The 25634-nt window shown below is 39.8% G+C and overlaps 1 protein-coding gene across 4 annotated transcripts in view; it reads right to left on the bottom strand.

Annotated features, from left to right (window-relative positions):
* Positions 1 to 3137: 3137 nt before the first annotated feature.
* Positions 3138 to 25634, bottom strand: part of LOC126171962 (ankyrin repeat and SOCS box protein 3-like) — a 255336-nt gene continuing 232839 nt past the window's right edge. For all 4 annotated transcript variants that reach the window (XM_049920840.1, XM_049920841.1, XM_049920843.1 and 1 more), the window contains exon 12: positions 3138 to 4061. In XM_049920840.1, coding sequence (XP_049776797.1) covers positions 3868 to 4061 — 194 coding nt within the window. In that variant the 3' untranslated portion in view covers positions 3138 to 3867. The remainder of the gene's footprint in view (positions 4062 to 25634) is intronic.

Genomic DNA, 25634 nt, shown 5'->3' with positions numbered 1-25634 from the left:
TCAAGGCTGCCCAGGCAATTGCACATATGTACTGATGTTTGCAGTGTTGCTGGCCGGGGTGGCCGAGCGGTTCTAGGCGCTACAGTCTGGAACTGCACGACCGCTACGGTCGCAGGTTCAAATCCAGCCTCGGGCATGGATGTGTGTGATGTCCTTAGGTTAGTTAGGTTTAAGTAGTTCTAAGTTCTAGGGGACTGATGACCTCAGAAGTTAAGTCCCATAGTGCTCAGAGCCATTTGAATCATTTGCAGTGTCACAATGCCCATATTGAGTACCTGTAATGTAAGTTAAAAACTTGGAGAGATGCTCCATCCACTGATATGTGTGTGTTTCCTGTATATGTCTTGTAGTTTTCAAGCAGCCATCTTCTGAAACCCCGGAGGGACTTATTCATAAGCCTGTATAATATTTATGAAGATATGGTTTCAAGTTCCTGAGTGTCATCAGCTTTAATTAATGCAAATGTGGGGACTGCTTTCACTAGAGGATCTTCTTCACCTTTTTTATTGGTAAGACACTTGGAAATGGAGAAAAAGCTTCATCTTTTCTTATGTGATGTGTGTTGCAGAAGTTTATTCATGCTGCACAAGCTCACAACATCAAGGACTCATGTTATAAGTACTTTGCCAATAACAAAATTTCATCAAGACTTTTTATCCCATTTCATTTTTGATGAATATTACTGGACCATCAGGAATGTTCAAGACTTATAGCTCTTAATTTGACTGTAGCATCAGCACTTTCTCCACATCATTTACAGAAATGGAGTACCAATTCACAACAATGATTTAATCATATAAATATTTATAGAAACTGATATTATTGCTCACTCAGTTTTGAAGACATGCACATGTGTTATGACATTCTGACTTGTGACAGAGCATCAATAAACCATCTAGTAACATCAGTGTCGCATGTACTTGGTATCCAGTTTCAAGTAACTGTATGACGTGTATAGTTAAAGGAAACAAATTGAAGGGAGAGTAATGGTAAGACCAAAAACTACTACTCAGAAACTTAAATTTGTATTACAGTATCCTTTACTAATAAGAATGTTTGGTACAGTATGCTCCTCTTCATCCTATTGAAAATAGCAGTTTGTTTCCATAACATTTTTGTGTACCTCTACCCATGAAATAATTGAATTTAAAGGTACTTCCCAGGAATGTGTACCTCCAGCAAGCTTTTAAGTCACTATGCTGCTTTCTATGTGGGCATGACAAATAAGCTGTGTGTTTGTATGAATGTCCACTGCCAAACTATGGCCAAGAGACAGCTGGACCACCAGTCTCTGAAAATGCTGTCCAGCAAGATGTGCTTCACTTCAGTGATTGCTTTACAGCCTGCACCATCTGGAACCTTCCTACCAACATCAGCTTTTCTGAACTGTACAGACAGGAACTCTCCCTGCAACACATCCTTCGTTCTTGTAACCTCTCTGGTCTCAACCTTCACTAGTCCCTGCTCTCCACCCCTTTCCCAGCTCACACGCCAGCACTATGCATGTTTTCTCTTCCGTTAATGCGCCTACTAGTCTTTTCCCCTTTTCTATGTCTCTTCTCTCTCCTCCCCCAGAAGAACCTCCCGACTCTGTACCTAACAGCCCATGTCCCAAATCACTCCCACAGCAGCTGTCATCTTCTCTCACTTCTACCCTGCTATCCCTCCCCATCCCGATGCCATATCTCTTCCTTACCTCCACCACCCACTCTGCATTGCCGCTCAGGTCGGATACATGCACAGGCACAGTTGCAGTTGGGTCTCAGCAGCGGTATAGACAGTAGATGTATATATTTGTATGTGTGTGTTTTCTGCTTCTGAAGGATGACTCTTTTGTCCAAAGGCTAAAAGTTTAGCAGTATTTTCATTGTGTCTGTCTGTGACTCACTGCTTTTTCTACATGGTGATTAGCAATTTTTTGTTTATGTTCCACCCTGGACTTCCCACTGTTTGATTGTTTTCTTTACTCTCTGTTTGCCAGAGTCATCTTAGAGAGTATTGACTCCCATGAAGTCTCCTACAGTATAGAAATTTTAATTACTTTACCATGTTAAACTTGATTTCTTGACTGTATTCTAGCATGGAAGACATATTTCCTCTTACGTATATTGTATACTTTATATACACCATGAACAAAAAACATGTTAACAATCCTTTAGTTTGATGTTATTTCTCCGCCACTGACTTTCCTTCATCCATTTGAAAACTGTCATAGAGCAGTTTTGTCTTGTAACTGTATGATATTTAATCAAATGTTATACTGATCCAAATGTCCCTCTTTTCAAGTTCACATAAGCAAATACTTATTTCAGATACTGAGACTTATGACTCACTACAGACATTTCTCATCTGATTACATTGCTACCATAAGTCTGGGGCACTGTGTACAATTTTTAATGTGCTTTATTTAATTATGAAAAATATACTGAAGGAGCTGTTTAAAAGTATGGATGCACAATCGGTTTAAAATATGATCTACTGATAGAGAAAAAGCAATTAAAACTGAAAGTTAATAATTCACATGCTGCAGACACACTTTTGTACAAGTAACCTAAGCCATTTTTAGATTGAAAATTGGTCAAAATCTGTTTATGTAGATTGTCACCGACCTGGCAGCAGTCACTCAATATACCTAGTATTATCTATTGCGAAGTCACAGTAAAACTGTATCGTGCTATCATTACAGAGATTATTATGCACCAGTTGTCCAAAATATGTGATTTATTTGACCAACATGTTTCAGGATGACATGATCCCATTATTATCAATATTTTCATTATTACACATATGGTCTTGTGTTTGACTACACACATTTGCTAGCTGTTTACTACTTTTGACTGTGCCTGATGACATACTCATTTTATGGTGTGTAATACTACATGGAAGCATAGACAGAGTTCCATTACGTGTGTGTGTGTGTGTGTGTGTGTGTGTGTGTGTGTGTGTGTGTGTGTGTAATAATGTGACATAATGACTTGTCTTTTACAATAAAATTGTTCCAAAACATGTTGGATTAAATAAATCACACAGTTTAGACAGCTGGTATGTAGTTATGTCTATACTGACAATAGTATTCTTGCAAAGTGAGAAAAATTATTGCTTTGGACACAGAAAAATAAATACACCACAACCTTTTTTCTATTTATTTTTTTAATTGTGCCGATCATTTCACAAAATGTTAGCAGTTCACAGAATCTTTCTCTGACATATGAAAAGAACTAGTAGCCTCTTAACTTTTTATTTAATAACTTGATGATTCAAAACAGATATATGCACAAAATATGTAGTTTAAGATTATTTTTGATCAAATATACTCGCTGAATTAAAATTTCAGGGTTAAGAGTAACTTTATTAGTAACAAAATAGTTAAACACTTTTTGAAGGTGGCTGCCAACAGCTACTATGTATTTAATAAAATGCATAATAGAGAGCTGTCTATAAGTCCTTTATTATCACTACTGGTTTCAGTTAATAACTCTCTTATATATCATGCCACGTCATTGCCATATTTATAAGACATGACATGACATGATATGATATGATATATAATAATTTATAAATTTTTATAACCTCATGATGGTGATATAAAGGACATACAGATATCTGCATGTTATTTATTTCATACAATAAAATAGTGCTGCTATACAACATATCTTATCTCATGATTATAAGAAGTCCTATTTTCAAATCTGCATAAAAGAAGAATGGAAATATAGCATTAAGGTAACTGTAATGATAAACTGTCTAAGATTTTGAACACCAATTCTCACTATCACAATATGGAGCATATTTTGTGTAACATAATACACTATCATAATGAGTTTTTTTCACATCAGATAAATGATATTTTCGTTAGAGGGCCCAACATTAGAACACATAATTAAGGAAATCATATATGACATTAGGTAAATTATATCTCTTCAGGCGTGACAGACGGTAATGTCTACGAATTACAATACGGCAGAGCTTTGAAAGTGAACTTGGCGCTAATACTTCCGGAACACTCAAGTAGTTTCCTGATGTTTCCTCTTGCAGGTTTTGCTGACTTTCTCCAGTGAGTCCTTCAAAATTAAGAATTGTACAATAAAATTTTTATATAAAAGGATATTACAAATTACCCAATAGCTACAAATTCTGATATTTGTATTGCATCACAAGTAGATGTTTGCATCAATAGACTTCTGCCTTCAACAGTACAGCCAAAATAGGTATAACAAAACAGAATATTTTCTAACAGTTGTTTGATGCAAATGCAGTCATAAATTTATAAACTATGGCAGTTTTTTTATTCTGTGTATTATTAAGTTAAAAAACAATTTTACAGTCATAGGTGTATACAATGAAACTAAATTTTGTGCAAGTGAAGTGTCTCCTAACTAGCCACAAAAATTTGAACAGGAATGACACATCCAAAAGTTTTTAAAATCTCAGAATTTCTTTTCAGGTAAAAAAGAAGATAGGAAACATAAAAATCTGTAAAAGTATTTGTACTGAAGTAAATAAAAATTGGCTTGAAACACAAGATAAATAATACAAAAGATATGACAAATGGTTTTCACTCATTCAAGCATTGTGTTTTCTAAGTCCTAGCATGAAGCTCAACTTTCAGGGATGCATAATAGGTCAACATAAATACATCTGTCCACTGTATTGACAATAATGTATCACTGCACTAATCTGGATATGTTTTCTGGTATTCAGCAAGGAGTCATTGTCCGAGGATGTGATATTTTGGCAAGCTGTCTTATTGGCATTTTCAGGCAGTCCTAGTGACTGATATGTCTTGCACTGGTGCTGTCTTATATACTTCCTGTCCCTCACAGCCAAACTCTTGTCTGTGGTACCTGTAGTTGGTTCCTCTTGCAAGATACAGGAGGAAGGGCGCTACTGAGACACGAGTTCTGGTGCTCAGTCTCTGTGCCACCACTGCTGGAATTGGGATAATGTTGATGCAGGGGACACATGTCTATACAGTGCATGTCCCCTGTCTATACAGTTGGTGTGAATGGTTGAATTTCCTGTGCAGATTACCGTATTTACTCGAATCTAAGCCGCACTCGAATTTAAGCCGCACCTGCAAAATGAGACTCGAAATCAAGTGAAAAAAATTTTCCCGAATCTAAGCCGCACCTGAAATTTGAGACTCGAAATTCAAGGGGAGAGAAAAGTTTTAGGCCCCACCTCCAAATCGAAACAAAGTTGGTCCATTGTAAGATGAGACACAATTTAGGTCGAATGAATAACGATACAATTACAGTAGTTTGGTTCGAGTCGTAAGTTTAGCAGTTAAGCTTTACCAGGTAGCCATTGCTATGCGTCAGGCGCTCCATCTGTATTTGTGCGGGTACCCTTCCTTTTTCACGTGCTTCATCTGGTTTGAACTGATTGTTTATTTTTCTTTGATCTGATAAGTGCTGTTCTCTTTGTTATACGTGTTTAAGTCACTCTAAGCTGAAAATGCATTACTGTACTGTGTCATGCACTGTTTATCACATTCTGATAATGAGTGTTTACAGCCTGTTGCCGCTCGCGGCATGGCGTGCATTTGTGCATGCTACCGCTGCTTACAATTAAAAAAAAAAAAAAAGAGAGAGGAATCGTCTCATTAGCGAAAAAATGGCAAGAGACTGCTATTTTTTGTTACTTACACTGCTGCTTTCTTTGATAATGATCAACAAGAACCAAATAATAGACTGCGTATGATAGATGATGTTCTGAACGAGAGTTTAGCGAAAATTTTTCTCCGTTTGAAAATCTTTGCAGACGCCTCTTTAGTACATTACATTCTGCACAGAAATTAGAGTCATCTTAGATTCAAAAATCTAGTCAATTGCCGTGCTTCATTTCTGACTGTATCACTATTAGGCATAAAAATAATACTAATATAAACATGACATGATATGTATATTCTTCTACGTTCGCTGTTGTGTCATTCTAGTTTCGTAGTTTATTAGGCAGACAGGATTTAAATGAGACAGCAGCAAACACGAAAGAATACATGGCAAAATGTTTATATATGTTTAAATTTGTATTATTCTTATGGTGAAGAGAATACTGCATGTGATTCACAATTCATATAAGTTCCTATTAGCAACCATCTCTTCTCATAGGTAGGAAAAAATTCAGAATGTAGAGTTGGCCATATTGACAAACATCCCAAACCGTCTTGCCAGTGGGATTTTTGTAGTACAGTGAAATGCTGCTACATTCGAAGACGAACAATATGGAATTTGTATTTACTTCACTGGATAAAGTATGAAAATGCAGTGGTCAAAACTCGGGGCGGAGAAAAAAGCTCATCTTCCATCTTTCCTTTTAATTTATTTACTGACGCAGAGGTTTTGGCGCCAGTATTTATCTTTGTGCCTGCAAAGCATGCCTGTGTAGCGCTACATATATTCGACGGCAGAAGTTAGTTGTGGCGGCACCTACCAACATTTGTGAGAACTTCCACTTATTTTGCACTCGATTCTAAGCCGCAGGCGGTTTTTTGGATTACAAAAACCGGAAAAAAGTGTGGCTTAGATTCGAGTAAATACGTTATTGTTGCACTTGAAGCATACTCAACGGTGGAGTCCAGGCATTACTTAGGTGGAAACCACGGCCTTTACTATTATTATCAGCTCATCGTGTAGCTGGATGACTATAGATTCTTTTGAAACTTAACCCCAAAATATGTTTGCCTGTTTTAACAACTTGATACCATTATAATTCATGCTACGTCAATAGGAGAGTGAGTGTTCTGCTTCAACTGACTTTGTTAGTTATTTCTTATCTGTGTGACTCTTGTGCTCTGTGCATCTTTCCTCCATTGTCTGGATGATCTGACCTACATATATATTCTCATACTGGCAAGGGTAGTGGGGTACTGTTGGTTTTTGGTCATATACATCATTCTTAACAGACTCATACATCTCACATTATGTTTCTGAAGTATTTTGTGAATTTTCATCAATACATTACTAATGTGAGGGATACAAACTGTTGCAACACGTTTCTCTTCTTCTTTTGCAGGCTGTAGCCAAGGCTACTTCAGTTTTATGCCACATTCGATCTGATGGTCACTGTAACCACTCTCCTGGAAAAATGTCTTCAAGTGCTGCAGCTCCATTGCTAACCTCTCTTGGTCAGCGATTATGTGAGCCTTGTGCACTAGTGTTGAGGACGGCCTCTTGTTATGAAGGGGCATGACAGTTGTAACCATGCGAATATAAACCTGTGTGCATTAGTTTACATAAATGCCATGTCCTAGTTTATAATCCAATCTCCACTTGACTAGCATGTCCAAGAATAGAGGTTGCTGTTTTCTTCAACTTCTATAATGAGCCTGATGTTATGGGGCAGTGAATTCAGATGCTGCACAAAGTCTTGTAGAAGCTGTCATTCTTGTGGCTTGATCATGAATGTCTTGTCCATGTGCTGGAAGAAGCATGGGGGTGACCAGACTGCTGACTCAAGGCTTCTTCTTCAAATGCCCCCATGAACATATTGGCTACCACTGATGACAGTGGGTACCCCATTGCCACTCCACTGGTCTGCATGTATAGTTATTTGCATGAAACAGATAATAAGTTGAAGTGAGAAGGAATTCAAAGAGTTTTGTCACTGATGGCCCAACTTTCGCTCATATGAGACTGAGAGAGTATCTTACAGATGCCCTAGTAAAAAGAAAGACCATATCAATGCTCACCATGTTGTTTCCTTGGGCTATTCGGAAGCTCTGAAGCTGCTGCACAAAATGCACTAAATTCCATATGTGGTGCCAACATTTGACAACAAAGGAGTTGAGCACCATTGTCAGATGCTTTTCTAGCTTATATGTAGGTACAGTGGTGTTGCTTACAATGGGAGGGATTGGAGCCTCGTCTTTATGGACTTTAGGTTGGTTCACAAAGTCTTAGAGATCGAGCCAATATTGGATGAAGCCTTTTCGCCATTTTTTCTTGGAATGTTTTCTGGAGAATTTTCATTGAGTTCCTGTTCATGTGGTTTGATGGATCTACTTCTACAATCAGGTAGGCATCATATTCGAAGAGATCATATAGTTTTTTCTTTTATACTTGAAGTAGTAAAAGGACTGTAGAATTTACTTGTTTAAGTGGATTCCTCTCCTTCTCGGAGATGTTTGGCCTTGGGGGGAATAGCCTCTGTGGGTGTACAACATGTTTCATGAAGCTTTTTGCCCACTGCATCTGACGGAAGAGGAACGGCAACCTGTTTCAACACATTGATAAGATTGGCCATCAGTGTGAAATTTAGTCCCAGTCCATGTAATGATAATATTGCATCATGAAATGTTCTTCTAGTATTAGCTTAGCCTTGAGATGTTCATACTTTGTGGTACATGAATGATACGCTTGTGATCTGCTCACACCTACCATGGCACATGGATGATATGTTTGCGATCTGGCCACATCTACAAGAGCTTGTGCAATGTTTGAACTCGCTGCACCATAACATCAGGTTCATCACAGAGAACGAAGAAAACCAACCAACCTCTGCTATCAGACATGATAGTCAAGCAGAATTCAGATGCCACACTAGGACATAGCATTTACTGTAAACTAACACACAATGATTTATGTTTACATAGTTACAGCTCTCATGCCCCTTTACGATGAGAAAGTCTCCTCAGTATTCTAGTGTACAGGGCTTGTGAAATCTCTGACCAAGATGGTTTAGCAGTAGAGTTGCAGCATCTGCAGACAGTTTTTCAGAATTGTTACAACCACCATCAGATCAAACACAGCATAAAACTAAAAGTGCCTATGCAACAGCTTGCGTGGGAAGAAAAAAACCTTTTGTAATGTTTATCCCTTACCTTACATCGGTAACATAGCCATAAAAATAGGGTGAATACTCCACAAGTACAATATCATGTGTGTATTTTGTCTGCTGCTGAAGAAAATTCCCTGGGGTTCTGTTAAGGATGACGTAGGTCTCCGAAAACCTACTGCTGCCAGTGCCAGTGCAGAAAATGTATGCAGGTCAAAGTACCAGGACAACAGAGGAAATATATGCAGTGCACAAGCATCACATAGATAAAGAACAACCAACAAAGTCAGTTGTGGCAGAGCACTGACTCTGCAGTGGATATAGCATTAATTATAATGATATCAAGTTGTTAAAACAGACCACTACATTTTGGGATTGTGTTTTAAAGGAATCTATGGGGATTTGGTACAGGAAGTGATGAAAGAGAGAGAGACTGGCTTCCAAGTAAGTAATGCCTGTGACCCGGCCTTGACTGTGCTCAAGGTGCAACAACGGTCTTTGTGAAAATCCATTCACATCAACCAAAGAGTTTACATCACAACACTTATATACCCTACCTCCATACTAACGCATCTCAACTGCTGTGGCAGTGGCACAGAGACTGAGGACTGCAGTTCATGGCCTGGCAGTGCACTTTTCTTTCCATCTCAACAGTGGAGTCTCCCATGGACCTGAGCTCAACAACAAGAGGGAGGTACTGTAGTATACGATACAGTGCCCAATGTATGACAAATTACACACCAGTACTACTTGAAGATAGCACCAAGTCAACTTGCTGAAATATCACACCATTTGGACAATACTACCTGGCTGAATACCTGAGAATCTTTCACAATGATTGTACACTAGGAATGCCTATAATCACATACCACTGCACTACTACATAATACTTGAACTAAAACAGGTTACATTTAGTAAAGTAATATTAGCTGAAAAGCTGCTACTTATAAAGCAAGTTTCTTCCTCCTCAATTATATTAAACAACAGCTGTTGGTGTAATGTTTTTAGCTTAAAATGCGCACAACTGAACGACATTGCTCAGAGAATAACAGTTATCTATATGTTTGCCAATACAAATTTGTCCACAGTAAAATCTTGACTCACTTGCAGGTAACAGGAATTTCCAATCATTGAGTCTAGATACTTATTAAAAGTCACAGCTAATCAGGAATGCTTTAAACTTTCTTTTGAGTTTGTAAATATTCACATTTTGTTGCTGTACATTTAAGGGAAACTTGCTGGAACCTTTGCATTAGAAAATAACACTGTACCCATGCCTCAGAGGTAAACACTACATGAAAATTATTTTTAAGCATTGTGTGACATACTTCACCTGCTGAAAACCCTGATGTGCCCTGTGTCATGGGAAAGCAAGCACAAAAGGTCTATTAATGATCAGCATTTCAAACACAGAGCAAATAATTGTAGCCTTAAGAGGGAATGGAAGCAAGAGTATAAAAGGATCAACTTATGCAATCAGTGTGCCTGCATGTATGAAAAAATGTAGTTTCCTATGACTATAATATCAATGAGTCACTGCTGGAATTGGTAAACTCATCCAAATACCTGGGTGTAACACTTTGTAGAGATATGAAATGGAATAATCACATAGGTTCAGTCTTGGGTAAAGCAGGTGGTAGACATTGGTTTATAGGTAGAATAGTGGGCATGTGCCATCAATCTACAAAATAGATTGCTTACAAATCACTCGTGTGACCCATACTAGAATATTGCTGAAGTGTGTGGGACCTGTACTAGATAGGACTAACAGGAGATATTGAATACATACAGAGAAGTTCAGCATGAATGTTCACAGATTTGTTAAATCCATGGGAAAGTGTCACAGATATATTGAAATGGCAGACACTTGCAGACAAACATGAACTATCTCAAGAATGACTGTTAACAAAGTTTCAACAACTGGCTTTAAATGGTTACTCTAGGGGTATACTACAACCCCCTATGTATCACTCACACAGCGATTGTGAGAATAAGATTAGAATAATGCTAGAATACTAGAATATTGCTGAAGTGTGTGGGACCTGTACTAGATAGGACTAACAGGAGATATTGAATACATACAGAGAAGTTCAGCATGAATATTCACAGATTTGTTAAATCCATGGGAAAGTGTCACAGAGATATTGAAATGGCAGACACTTGCAGACAAACATGAACTATCTCAAGAATGACTGTTAACAAAGTTTCAACAACTGGCTTTAAATGGTTACTCTAGGGGTATACTACAACCCCCTATGTATCACTCACACAGCGATTGTGAGAATAAGATTAGAATAATGCTAGAATACTAGAATATTGCTGAAGTGTGTGGGACCTGTACTAGATAGGACTAACAGGAGATATTGAATACATACAGAGAAGTTCAGCATGAATATTCACAGATTTGTTAAATCCATGGGAAAGTGTCACAGAGATATTGAAATGGCAGACACTTGCAGACAAACATGAACTATCTCAAGAATGATTATTAACAAAGTTTCAACAACTGGCTTTAAATGGTTACTCTAGGGGTATACTACAACCCCCTATGTATCACTCACACAGCGATCGTGAGAATAAGATTAGAATAATTACTGCATGCACAGAAGCAGTCAACAAATCATTCCTCCCAAGTACCATATGTGAATGGAGCAACAAGAAACCCTAATAAGTAGTACAATGGGATGTACCCTCTGCCATGCGCCTCATGGTGGTTTGCAGAATGTACATGAAGATGTAGATGCAGATGCCTCAAGGCTGTATTCTACAAATTGTAGGTCTGGTAGCCAGAGATGGAACAGGGTGCATCCATCTGCAGATTGTGGCACACATTGGATCAAATGATGCCTGTCAGCTGAACTTTTAAGTTCACACTTACATTGTTCCAGTGACTGTGAGAGGCGGTTGGAAAGTCCAGACTTGTTTATAGACTGTCAATAAAGCTCACAGTCTGCAGCACCATTCTCAGAACTCATTAGTTAGTTGTAACTGCCAGAAATTTTATACCTTTGGGCAAATGATCACAAAAAATTTTTGCTACATACTGAACTCCTTTCTGAGCCACAGACATAATTAATAATTGGTAATAAAGATTATTTCTCCCTCTAGTATTGTAGTTTTTCTCAGATTGTAACAGATTATTTATGAACTGCTTGCTTTTTGCAATATTATGTCCCCTGAGTCTAATAAAGCTTTTATCAGAGACTTCGATGGTTCTTCAATATGCTAAGCTGCAGCTAAGAACTGGAGGGTCCCCTAAATGGGACAAGCACATTGTACACATCATCCGAGATGGTTACCCTATGTGTTCAGTTTGACACTATAATCTTTGAGATTAGGCTACTTGCAGTATCATCAATGACTGCACTGTGGCACACACAGCATTTCACAGCCAGGAATTAGATGGCATTCAGCTCACAGCCAATAGGTGGTGGCACCACTGTCACATAACAGCACAGGTGTGACCACCCCTAAACCACTTCCGCGGTAACTGCAGCAAGGCCAGCCAGTGTATATATGAAAATTAGCAACCTATCAACTACGGGTCAACCCACCATGCCACGCCACCGTGGGCTCACCAGCAGCCTGTGTACTCCTGCGCACCTGGACTAGTTAGAAGCACATGCCTGTTACAGATGGCAGTGTGAAGTCAGGCTGCAGTCTCGCAAAGTGTTTGGACTTACTGCTTGTAACTATGGACATATACAACCTTGAAGTGACAGTGTTGTATGATTCTGATAGGGACTCAGTGTACAATTCCATCTGACAATATTTGTATTCAGATATTGTGTGAACTTCAGTTGAGAGATTAAAATTTGTTTTTCCATTCACACCTCTTGTCTTTGTTGTTCACATTTCCCAGATACAGCACTAGTCTCCATCCACTCTAGATACTCGTAGCTGTAGGAGAACAAAATGTTAGTATAAGACTCAAAAGAAATGTACCCAAAGATGAGACTATTGACATCCTAGTGATCAGCTACTGAAGCATTTGCAACAATATCCTGGAGCTTGATGCACTCCTAAAAAGGAGCAGAGGTCATGTAATATTAGTTTCACAAAGCTAACTAAAACCCAAAATTGACTGCAGCGAGATTTTTGGGCTGAATCTAACTATGTCAAAAGGATATGCTAATGGGAAATGGGGGCGGTGCATTTATAGCACTAGACATGAAACTCAAATCAACTGAGGTAGAAATTGAACCTGCATTTGAGACCATTTCGGCAAAGCTCAGTATGAAGAGGGGGCATAAATTTGTAGATGTGTCCTTCTATAAATCATTTGACTTCCTTCCTAGATGTGACTCAAAACTTTAAAGACAACCTCAGCTCACTAGTACATATGTTCACAATCATACTGCCTTAATGGTTGGTATGCAAAATAATGCTAAATGTTTTTTTCTGAAAACAACCTAGAAGAAAGAGTTTGGTAGCTGTCTCCAGACAGAAATACATTAGATCAATTGGTAGCAATCAAACTTGACATTTTTGAAGTAACTTACCAAACGAAAGCGTTGTTGTGTTGATAGACACACAAACAAACACAAACACACACACAAAATTCAAGCTTTCGCAACCAACGGTTGCTTCGTCAGGAAAGAGGGAAGGAGAGAGAAAGACGAAAGGATGTGGGTTTTAAGGAAGAGGGTAAGGAGTCATTCCAATCCTGGGAGCTAAATGACTTACCTTAGGGGGAAAAAAGGACAGGTATACACACACACACACACACACACACACACACACACACACACACACACACACACACAAATATCCAGTATGGAAGCCATGTCATCAGTCCCTATCTTTGCACCGTGGAGGTGAAGCACTTGAAGAATGAGGGGACTGGAGGGGCTGCCTGGATCCAAGGCATCTAACTCCATGATATCCTCTCCATCAGTCACACAGAAAAGAATGACTTCTGATGGCACTCGGGATAACTTTTGACCCAAATGTCATGAGCCTTTCCCTACACCCTGTCCCTTCGAAGATGAGGGGGAAAGGGGGCATTGAGAGGCACTCTGCTTTTCTTGTACCTTCTGGATGCTTGCTGCGGAACAGTTGTTGGTCTCTCCTGATGCAGCTGCCTGGATTGCTTTGTTCTTACTCTTTTTCCCTTGGCATGTACATGTGCAAGTACAGATGCACAATGGAAGAATATGAAGTGGCAAAGACAGGGGGTTTCATCACCTTATATTCCTTTTTAGCTTCAGCATAGGGGATCAACTTCGTCACTTTTACTTCCTGTATTTTGCATTCTTCAGCAAAAACAGGGCAATCTCAGATCCAGACCGGGTGGTTTCAGAGCAGTTGATGCAGATCACTGGAGGTGGGCAGTCAGTCTCTGTGTTACGAGCAGCTTTTCCGTAGTTCCTGCAGATTAATTCACCTTTACAACTCATGGTTGTAGAGCTGAAATGCTGGGATTTAAAGGTAAATTTATAGATAAATATGGGTTTGTAATGTAAGGCCAAACATTAAGTTGAAGGAACCCTGCCATTAGATATTCAGGCAGTGTCGGAGAATTGAGAGTGACAATGAAAGTGGCAGTCTTTTCAGTTGCTACCATTATTCGTGTGCGTTCATTGCTCCACATCGACTATTCCCTGGGATGCCCATTCTTCCTTCAGTTCAGCTATGTCCATGTCAATGATATCTCGGCATGTGGTAACGCCCTTACTGGAGTTGAGAGAGGTGTGCATATCAACAATGATATCATAATTACCCAGTTTCTGTGCTTTCTTAAGAAGGTCTACCTGCTCTGACTTGTTAATTTTGACCAACAATGAGCCATTACACAATCATTTTACAGATTTTAATGTTCCAGCAAGGCCTTCCAAACACTTATGGGTATAAAAGGGGGACACTTTTTCAAATGTCACCTCCTTCCTCTATATCAACAGAAACACACCGCAATATCTGACTCCATGATCCCTGTTACTGCAGTCTAAAGTATTCGTCTTATCAGGAGGACTAGCCTCTCCCATTCTTTTGGATGAATGGGTGTGAATCCTCCCAGATGGTACACCCTTCCCGCTGGGAGGAGAAGAAGATGATTTCGAGGTTTCCATCTCAGTCCCATGAGCACCTAGGGAAATAAGGGTCCACTCAGACATAGCCCTGCGTGCCTGAGTAAACCTTGTAGAACTGAGGTGTGGCAGGTTCCTCAGAGGTTGCCCAATTATTATTGACTGTTCCACCTCAACAGCCATGCATCCCATCAGCATGCAGCACACCTTGAGATGTTTTTTTTTTTTTTTTAAGGTTTATCCCATCCTTGCAATCCAGGTGGTCAAGCCAAGATCCCTATTCCCTTAGACACACAATGTTCCACCACTGCATGGTGGTCGCTGGTGCATGCCTCAAGCTTATGGTGACAGGGCACTGGTGACACATAGCAGTTCCTAGCTCAAGAACCTCGGGGTTGCCAAGCTCGAACCCAGCAAATCAATGCTGAGCTCCTGAGGCCTCCTGATGAACCCTAATGTAACCAATAACCAATAAAACCACAAGACAGAAGCAAGTCAAATTAAGAGAGAGATAAGAGTGTGAAGATGGGCTAGTTGCTGCACTCAGAATGCAACTGGAGGCCCCTGGGACATGTTATGCAATTGGCGATGCACCCTATGTATCCAGCCATTGTTGCCTCACCCTAAATCAATATAATCTCTGGAAAGAAAACAATGGCACAGAGACAGAGTAAACCAATAACAGATCTAAAAGAATAAGACAAACTGAAAAAGGTTGAAGAGCAGGAGCCAGGCCACACCACTAAGCAAGGGCAGCCATGGGTTGGAGCAGGTGACAAGGTACCCATCCAATTCATCGAGCGACCAATGAAATCAACGTGCCCTACCTCACAAAGCCCCCCATGAACCATGGACCTTGCCGTTGGTGGGGAGGCTTGCGTGCCTCAGTGATACAGATGGCCGTACCGTAGGTGCAACCACAACAGAGGGGTATCTGTTGAGAGGCCAGACAAATGTGTGGTTCCTAAAGAGGGGCAGCAGCCTATTCAGTAGTTGCAGGGGCAATAGTCTGGATGATTGACTGATCTGGCTTTGTAACACTAACCAAAACGGCCTTGCTGTGCTGGTACTGCGAACGGCTGAAAGCAAGGGGAAACTACAGCCGTAATTTTTCCCAAGGGCATGCAGCTTTACTGTATGGTTAAATGATGATGGCATCCTCTTGAGTAAAATATTCTGGAGGTAAAATAGTCCCCCAATCAGATCTCCGGGTGGGGACTACTCAAGGGGATGTCGTTATCAGGAGAAAGAAAACTGGCATTCTACGGATCGGAGCGTGGAACGTCAGATCCCTTAATTGGGCACGTAGGTTAGAAAATTTAAAAAGGGAAATGGATAGGTTAAAGTTAGATATAGTGGGAATTAGTGAATTTTGGTGGCAGGAGGAACAAGACTTTTGGTCAGGTGAATAGAGGGTTATAAATACAAAATCAAATAGGGGTAATGCAGGAGTAGGTATAATAATGAATAAAAAATAGGAATGCGGGTAAGTTACTACAAACAGCATAGTGAATGCATTATTGTGGCCAAGATAGACACGAAGCCCACCCCTACTAATGCCAACTAGCTCTGCAGATGATGAAGAAATTGATGAAATGTATGATGAGATAAAAGAAATTATTCAGGTAGTGAAGGGAGACGAAAATTTAATAGTCATAGGTGACTGGAATTCGAGAGTAGGAAAAGGGAGAGAAGGAAACAGAGTAGATGAATATGGATTGGGGGTAAGAAATGAAAGAGGAAGCTGTCTGGTAGAATTCTGCACAGAGCGTAACTTAATCATAGCTAACACTTGGTTCAAGAATCATAAAAGAAGGTTGTATACATGGAAAAATCCTGGAGATACTACAAGGTATCAGATAGATTATATAATGGCAAGACAGAGAGTTAGGAACCAGGTTCTAAATTGTAGGACATTTCCGGGGGCAGATGTGGACTCTGACCACAATCTATTGGTTATGAACTGTAGATTAAAACTGAAGAAACTGCAAAAAGGTGGGAATTTAAGGAAATGGGACCTGGATAAACTGACTAAATCAGAGATTGTACAGAGTTTCAGGGAGAGCATAAGGGAACAATTGACAGGAATGGGGAAAAGAAATACAGTAGAAGAAGAATGGGTAGCTCTGAGGGATGAAGTAGTGAAGGCAGCAGAGGATCAAGTAGGTAAAAAGACAACGGCTAGTAGAAATCCTTGGGTAACAGAAGAAATACTGAATTTAATTGATGAAAGGAGAATGTGGTGTCACCGCCAGACACCACACTTGCTAGGTGGTAGCTTAAATCGGCCGCGGTCCATTAGTACATGTCGGACCCGCGTGTCGCCACTGTCAGTACTTGCAGACCTAGCGCCACCACATGGCAGGTCTAGAAAGATGGACTAGCACTCGCCCAGTTGTACGATGACTTTGCTAGCGACTACACTGACAAAGCCTTTCTCTCATTTGCCGAGAGATCGTTAGAATAGCCTTCAGCTAAGTCCATGACTACGACCTAGCAAGGCGCCATTAGCCTTACAGTGATTGTAATTAACCGTATCTGGAGATAGTCTCATTTGTATCGTCAATAGCGATGTACCACAAGGATGCAATAAAGTTAAGTATCCGAGGAACTGCATATTTTTCTCTATAGTATTCACCAAGTATCCTGTTCCAGAACTCACACCAGCCGGCGTGTGTGTACGCGTGCCTTTCGGCTACCTCCGAGTGGCGTGGCTGTCTTGCTACGCCACAACAGAGAAAATATAAAAATGCAGTAAATGAAGCAGGCAAAAAGGAATACAAACGTCTCAAAAATGAGATCGACAGGAAATGCAAAATGGCTAAGCAGGGATGGCTAGAGGACAAATGTAAGGATGTAGAGGTTTATCTCACTAGGGGTAAGATAGATAGTGCCTACAGCAAAATTAAAGAGACCTTTGGAGAAAAGAGAACCACTTGTATGAATATCAAGAGCTCAGATGGAAACCCAGTTCTAAGCAAAGAAGGGAAAGCAGAATGGTGGAAGGAGTATATAGAAGGTCTATACAAGGGCGATGTACTTGAGGACAAAACTATGGAAATGGAAGAGAATGTAGATGAAGATGAAATGGGAGATATGACACTGCATGAAGAGTCTGGCAGAGCACTGAAAGACCTAATTCGAAACAAGGCCCCGGGAGTAGACAACATTCCATTAGAACTACTGACAACCATGGAAGAGCCAGTCCTGACAAAACTCTACCGTCTGGTGTGCAAGATGTATGAGACAGGCAAAATACCCTCAGACTTCAAGGAGAATATAATAATTCCAATCCCAATGAAAGCAGGTGTTGACAGCTGTGAAAATTATCAAACTATCAGTTTAATAAGTCACAGCTGCAAAATACTAACACGAATTCTTTACAGACAAATGGAAAAACTGGTAGAATCCGACCTCAGGGAAGATCAGTTTGGATTTTGTAGAAATATTGGAACACGTGAGGCGATACTGACCTTAGGGCTTATCTTAGAAAATAGTTTAAGGACAGGCAAACCTACGTTTCTAGCATTTGTAGACTTAGAGAAAGCTTTTGACAATGTTGACTGGAATACTCTATTTCAAATTCTGAAGGTGGCAGGGGTAAAATACAGGAAGCAAAATAGTATTTACAATTTGTACAGAAACCAGATAGCAGTTATAAGAGTCGAGGGGCATGAAAGGAAAGCAGTGGTTGGGAAGGGAGTGAGACAGGATTGTAGCCTCTCCCCAATGTTATTCAATCTGTATATTGAGCAAGCAGTAAAGGAAACAAAAGAAAAATTCAGAGTAGGTATTAAAATCCATGGAGAAGAAATAAAAACTTTGAGGTTCGCTGATGACATTGTAATTCTGTCAGAGACAGCAACGGACTTGGAAGAGCAGTTGAACGGAATGGATAGTGTCTTGAAAGGAGGATATAAATGAACGTCAACAAAAGCAAAACGAGGATAATGGAATGTAGTCGAATTAACTCGGGTGATGCTGAGGGAATTAGATAAAGAAATGAGACACTTAAAGTAGTAAAGGAGTTTTGCTATTTGGGGAGCAAAATAACTGATGAATGTCAAAGTAGAGAAGATATAAAATGTAGACTGGCAATGGCAAGGAAAGCGTTTGTGAAGAAGAGAAATTTGTTAACATCAAGTATAGATTTAAGTGTGAGGAAGTCATTTTTGAAAGTATTTGTATGGAGTGTAGCCATGTATGGAACTGAAACATAGACGATAAATAGTTTGGACAAGAAGAGAATAGAAGCTTTTGAAATGTGGTGCTACAGAAGAATGCTGAAGATTAGATGGGTAGATCACATAACTAATGAGGAGGTATTGAATAGAATAGGGGAGAAGAGGAGTTTGTGGCACAACTTTACAAGAAGAAGGGACCGGTTGGTAGGACATGTTCTGAGGCATCAAGGGATCACAAGTTTAACACTGGAGGGCAGCGTGGAGGGTAAAAATCGTAGAGGGTGACCAAGAGATGAATATACTAAGCAGATGCAGAAGGATGTAGGTTGCAGTAAGTACTGAGAGATGAAGAAGCTTGTACAGGATAGGGTGGTATGGAGAGCTGCATCAAACCAGTCTCTGGACTGAAGACCACCACAACAACAACCTCACAAAGAGGAGAAGAGACAACCTTCATGGGTAAACTGTAACACCACATCAGCCCCTGCTAGCATCAACAAGTTTTAGGTTTCACTTTAAGGTGTCCAAATTAGGGCAGTCCAGCAGAATGTGAGCCACCATCGTATGGGCATCACACTGACACCAATGCAAAGCTGACAGAGAATGACAGATCCCCTGTGAGAAGTATGAAGAAAAGGGTACCACATAGTCATGGTCCCATTTACTGTTCAACTTTGTTTGGCGAAACGAGGGCACACCTACCTGTATTCCAACTCTCCAAAAATTGACAGCATAGAGCCACTGAATGTTTAGTTCTGGTACCTCAATTTCCAAGGTCAGCAGCCTTGTAGGAAACTTTGCCATATAATTAACACGTTTGTTCCCTGGGATCCCAATGTGACCAGGGGTACAGAAAAAGATGACCAACTATCTACCTTGATGGAGGTCAGAATAAAGGTCCTGGACAGTCGTGACCAAGGAGTGCCAATGGTAGTGTTGGGTTGGGTTGTTTTGGGGAAGGAGACCAGACAGCAAGGTCATGGTCTCATCGGATTAGGAAAGGAAGTAGGCCGTGCCCTTTTGAAGGAACCATCCTGGCATTTGCCTGGAGCGATTTAGGGAAATTACGGAAAACCTAAATAAGGATGGCCGGACAGGGGATTGAACCGTTGTCCTCCAGAATGCGAGTCCAGTGTGCTAGCCATTGCGCCACCTCACTCAGTCAAGGGTAGCAATGGTTGATAGCCTGAAGACTACTTGGGGTGTCACTGTCGAACAAGAATATCTCCCCTCTGAATGAACAAACATGACTGAGGGTTCAAGTGATGGAAAGCTGTTTCATCCATCGATTGTGTAGCTGTTAATGTACCCCACTTTTGAAGCTGGAAATTCATCAAGGACTGCCAGAAACAGGTAGCAGGGAGTTTCAAGCTTAGCCACGATCAATGCAAGGGCTACCATATAATGCAGGTACTTGATGACAACCTCTCCCTCCTACACAGTGGACGGTGTATTACCATTGTTTGCAAGGAAGGACAACCTGAAATAATCTACAGTTCATAATCAATAGATTGTGGTCAGAGTCCACATCTGCCCCTGAAAATATCTTACAATTTAAAACCTGGTTCCTAAATCTCTGTCTTACCATTATATAATCTATCTGAAACCTTTCAGTATCTCCAGGCTGCTTCCATGTATACAGTCTTCTTTTATGATTCTTGAACCAAGTGTTAGCTATGATTAAGTTATTCTCTGCCACTGGAAGCTAAACAATGACGATTATAAAGGGAATGTAAACCCTATGATCAATTGAAATAACTGATACCTATCTATGACTAATCAGAAGGTCTATTGTTATCAAAATTTGACAAGAATTTCAAAATATTGCAAATAGTTTTTAAATTCCTGTCCAGGGGACGAAGTAATATTGCGCTCTGCCCGCGACGTAATAACATATTATTTTCCTTTCCTATCGAAATACCAAGAGTTAAAGATACAATTTAACCACTGAGTCAATGAACAGCACCGCAAGTCCATGAATACGTACGCGCAGGATAATGAGGGCGGCGTAACATTATCATCTGTATTTTATTCTATACAGGTATGTGCGCTCGTCTTTTCTCTCTCTTCTCCTTTAGTCATGTGGCTTTCCGACAGCATATTACGCTATCAGACTCTTATTTTCTTCCATTATGTTCAAATGAACTGAAATTGTATTCCTGTTAGGAATTTGTTTAATTGTGCAATTATTATTGCCAACTGTGATTACTGGTATGACTTTACTATGATACTTTTCTCTTTCACTCCAGAGTCAGGCTAAGATTATTGTAATTTCTATGTAGCCTATTTCACCAGAATACAGCAAAAAAATTCTTTGTTATGTTCAAAACTGTGAGATTAATGCATGAGATGTCAGATGTCTGTATAAAAAGCTGTTTAATCTCGCATTTCTGCTTTCATTTCATAGTAATGATCATCAATCCCCAATTTATAAATGTTACAGATTTTTCCTTACTACATTTTTTCTTCCATTGCCAACACGATACCCACGAAATTAAATTAAACTATTCTGAATTTTCTCGCGAGGCGAGAAGACAGTTAGTAATTTCCCTGAGATTATAGAAACCCAAATTAAATATTTTTCAGCACGCAACGATTCCACTGACCTTCACTTAAAACAATAAAAAAAGGTAAAAAAAGGAACAATATTAACTAAGGGCTGAAGTGATTTTTTTTTTTTTTTTTTTTTTTTTTTTTTTTTTTTTTTTTTTTTTTCGTAGCTGGTGATATTGAGTGCATTTTCAGACAAAAAAAAATTTTCATTACAGAGACTGAGAAAGTGATGTTTGTGTGTATGTGAAATTTTTGTTTTCAATTTAGTAGATTTCCTTTTAATTGATTATTTATTTAATTATTATCAATTATTACTATTATTATAAGGGGAAGACATCTGTGAGCTTAATGCGACTGAAGACCCTGAGTAAATGTTGCCTCTGGATAATGTCCACGTGTTGGATCATTTGGTTATGGATGGAATCCAGGCCTGGGGCAGTGTCATGTGAAGAGGTAAGAGCCTGCAAGAATTCCCATTGAGTGAAGGGGTCATTAGGCTTCAGATTGGCAGGGATTGAAACAGAAAGGGGTTTCTTCAACTCATTGTTTATGCAGCAGAAAGGGAGCAGGATAGGAAGAGCATGCTGATGCTGTTGCAAAGTGTGTCTCGAGGTGTTCTGCAAGAAGCAATGGACCAGTACACAAAGCACCCTGTGGGATAAATGTATCAAGTTAAGTTTGTGGCTGGATTCAGGACTTTTTGGTAAGGAGGATACAGAATGTTAACTTGGATGGAGAGTCATCATCAGATGTAGAAGTAACTTCAGATGTGCCCCAAGCAAGTGTGTTGAGAGCCTTGCTGATCGTGTTGTATATTAATGAGCTTGCACACAATATTAATACTAAAATCAGGCTTTTTGCTGATAATGCAGTTATCTACAATGAAGTACCATCTGAAAGAAGCTGCATAAATATTGAGTCAGATATTGATATGATTTCAATGTGGTGCAGAGATTGGCAGCTTGTTCTAAATGTTATGTTCAGATGTAAAATTTTGCACTTCACACACACACACACACAAAGAGAGAGAGAGAGAGAGAGAGAGAGAGAGAGAGAGAGAGAGAGAGAGAGAGAGAAAAGAAAAGAAAAGAAATCTATCCTATGACTACAATACTGGTGAGTCATCACTGTTGGAATTGTCCAACTCATACAAATACCTAGGAGTAATGGAATGATCACATAGGTTCAGCCATGGGTAATGCAAATGGTAGACTTCAGTTTATTGGTAGAAGACTGGGGAAGTGCTGCCTGTCTACAAAAGAGATTGCTCACAAATCACTTTGCAACCAGTTCTAGAGTATTGCTTAAAATATGTGTGGGATCCCTAACACATAGCCGGCCGGGGTGGCCGAGCGGTTCTAGGCGCTACAGTCTGGAACCGCGTGACCGCTACGGTCACAGGTTCAAATCCTGCCTTGGACGTGGATGTGTGTGATGTCCTTAGGTTAGTTAGGTTTAAGTAGTTCTAAGTTCTAGGGGACTGATGACCTCAGAAGTTAAGTCCCATAGTGCTCAGAGCCATTTGAACCCTAATACATAGGACTCACAGGGGATATTGGACGTATACAGAGAAGGGCACCACAAATGATAGCAGGTTTGTTTAATCTTTGGGAGAGTGTCACAGAGATATTGAAGGAAGTGAACTGGAACAGTCTTGAAGATAGAATTAATTATCCCGAGAAAGTCTGTTAACAAAGTTTCAAGAACAGGCTTTAAATGATTATGCTACAAATATACTAAAACCCCCAATGTATTGCTCACATAGGGATCATGAGGATAAGATTAGAATAATTACTGCAGGCACAGAGGCATTGAAACAATCATCCTCCCGCACTCTATGCATGAATGGTACAGGAATAAACCCTAATAACTGGTACAATGGGAAGTACCCTCTGCCATGCACCTCAAGTTGGTTTGCAGAATATAGGTAAGACTGTAGACAGTTGACTGTTATGGGCAGCCCAGAAGGATACAGAGATTAGATCGAACCTGAGATGCAGAGGCACACGTCCCCAGAGAGAAAACAGCACTCCCAGCATTCCTTTTCACTTGCTTAATAAGGTAGTGAGCCTTGGCCGGTGTTACACTATCAAATTTCTTTGTCAAAGATATTTGATGGTGTAATAGGAACTTTGTCAAATGTCGTCCAATATTTGATCAAATCTAGGGCCTCACTGTAGATTTGATCAAAGAAGTCGCTTGTCTTCTGTTCACTGCAATGTGACATGTTACGACATGGAGTGCTAGCATCGCTGCAACGTTCTGTCGTCTGTAGTGTTTTTATAAACATTGCCGGTAAATACAATTGGTGTGTGCCGACAACTGCAAAATTAATAGAGATGTATGAAGCTGATGAGGCGCTTTACATCGTGAGGCACCCTGAATACAAAAATAGATTAAAAAGATTGGAGACCTGACCTGACCTGACCTGACCTGACCTGACCTGACCTAACCTGACCTGACCTAACCTAACCTAACCTAACCTAACCTAACCTAATATAACCCTCTCCTGTAGCAAGGAATCGGATTGTTACAGTGAGCCTGTCTTCTGAAGATGTAGCAGTTCTTAAGTGAATATTGTGCTTTGTGATATGAGGATACACTTCACTGAGCACATACAGAAATGTATGTCCATCCATTCTTAAGTAATTGATGTACGACTTGACGTCTTACACTGTAAGCTCACATAACAAGTTTTGTTGAATGCTTTTATCGTGTTTTCGTAAAACCCATGGATTCACCCAGATTAGATTAGCTTTTCGTTCCATAGATCCGTGCTGAGGAGAGCCTCATGGATGTGGAACATGTCAATTTTTTTTAAGCTGAAATAACAATACTAATAGTATGAATAAATACAATACATCATTTGTTTATATTAAAAATTTCATCAATAGAGTAGAAGGGGATGGCCACTAGTAAGTCTTTCAGGCTCCTTTTAAACTGATCTTTATTTTTAACTAAATTTTTTATGTTTGCTGGCAAATTATTGAAGATGAGTGTTCCTGAGTAGTGGACCCCTTTTTGAACTAAAGTATGTGCTTTTAAGTCCTTGTGCAGATCATTTTTGTTCCTGGTATTGTATGTATGAACTGAGTTGTTTGTTGGAAAAAGAGATATATTATTTAGGGCAAATTTCATTAAGGAGTAAATATACTGAGAGGCAGTAGTTAGTACATGCAGTTCTTTGAAGAGGTTTCTGCAGGAGGTCCGTGAACTAACTCCACAAATAATAAGTATTACACGCTTTTGGATTCTGAAAACTTTTGTTTGACTTGAAGATTTACCCCAAAATATTAAACCATATGACATTATGGAATGAAAGTAGGCAAAGTATGCATGCTTTTTCACTTTTGTGTTGCCTATGTCTGCTAACACACAGAATCGCAAATACAGATTTGTTAAGGTGTTTCTGCAGTACTGTGGTGTGCTCCTCCCAACTGAATTTATTATCAAGTTGTAATCCCAGGAATTTAAGACTGTCAACCTCATATGTATGGTTCCTTTATTACCCCCACTTCTTTTCCGCATGGCAACAAAATGCAATTGCGGTATGTGCAACTGCTGCGGTTAATAACAAGTTGTTGTCAGTCATCTTGAACTTTGACGAAAAATTTGATGACAGTGTAATACCCCTTCTATTGCTACGTCAAAGATCTTTGTCAAATATATTTGACGGAATATTTGATCACATCTTTGATCAAATCTTTGACAAAGAAATTTGATAGTGTAATACCGGCTTAAGCCACACTTTTTATTGGATGAAATTGCTTCCTCGTTTCGATATATCTTAGTGTAAGCTGTGAGTACCGGACGTGAGTCGTGCTTCAGTAGCTCAGATGGTAGAGCACTTGCCCGCGAAAGGCAAAGGTCCCGAGTTCGAGTCTCGGTCGGGCACACAGTTTTAATCTGCCAGGAAGTTTCATATCAGCGCACACTCCGCTGCAGAGTGAAAATCTCATTCTGGAAACATCCCTCAGGCTGTGGCTAACCCATGTCTCTGCAGTATCCTTTCTTTCAGGAGTGCTAGTTCTGCAAGGTTCGCAGAAGAGCTTCTGTAAAGTTTGGAAGGTAGGAGACGAGATACTGGCAGAAGTAA

Source organism: Schistocerca cancellata, chromosome 1 (genome assembly GCF_023864275.1).
Source record: "Schistocerca cancellata isolate TAMUIC-IGC-003103 chromosome 1, iqSchCanc2.1, whole genome shotgun sequence".
NCBI lineage: Eukaryota > Metazoa > Arthropoda > Insecta > Orthoptera > Acrididae > Schistocerca > Schistocerca cancellata.
The sequence above is the reverse complement of the archived record's forward strand: the minus strand, read 5'-3'. Positions and strand labels throughout refer to the sequence as shown.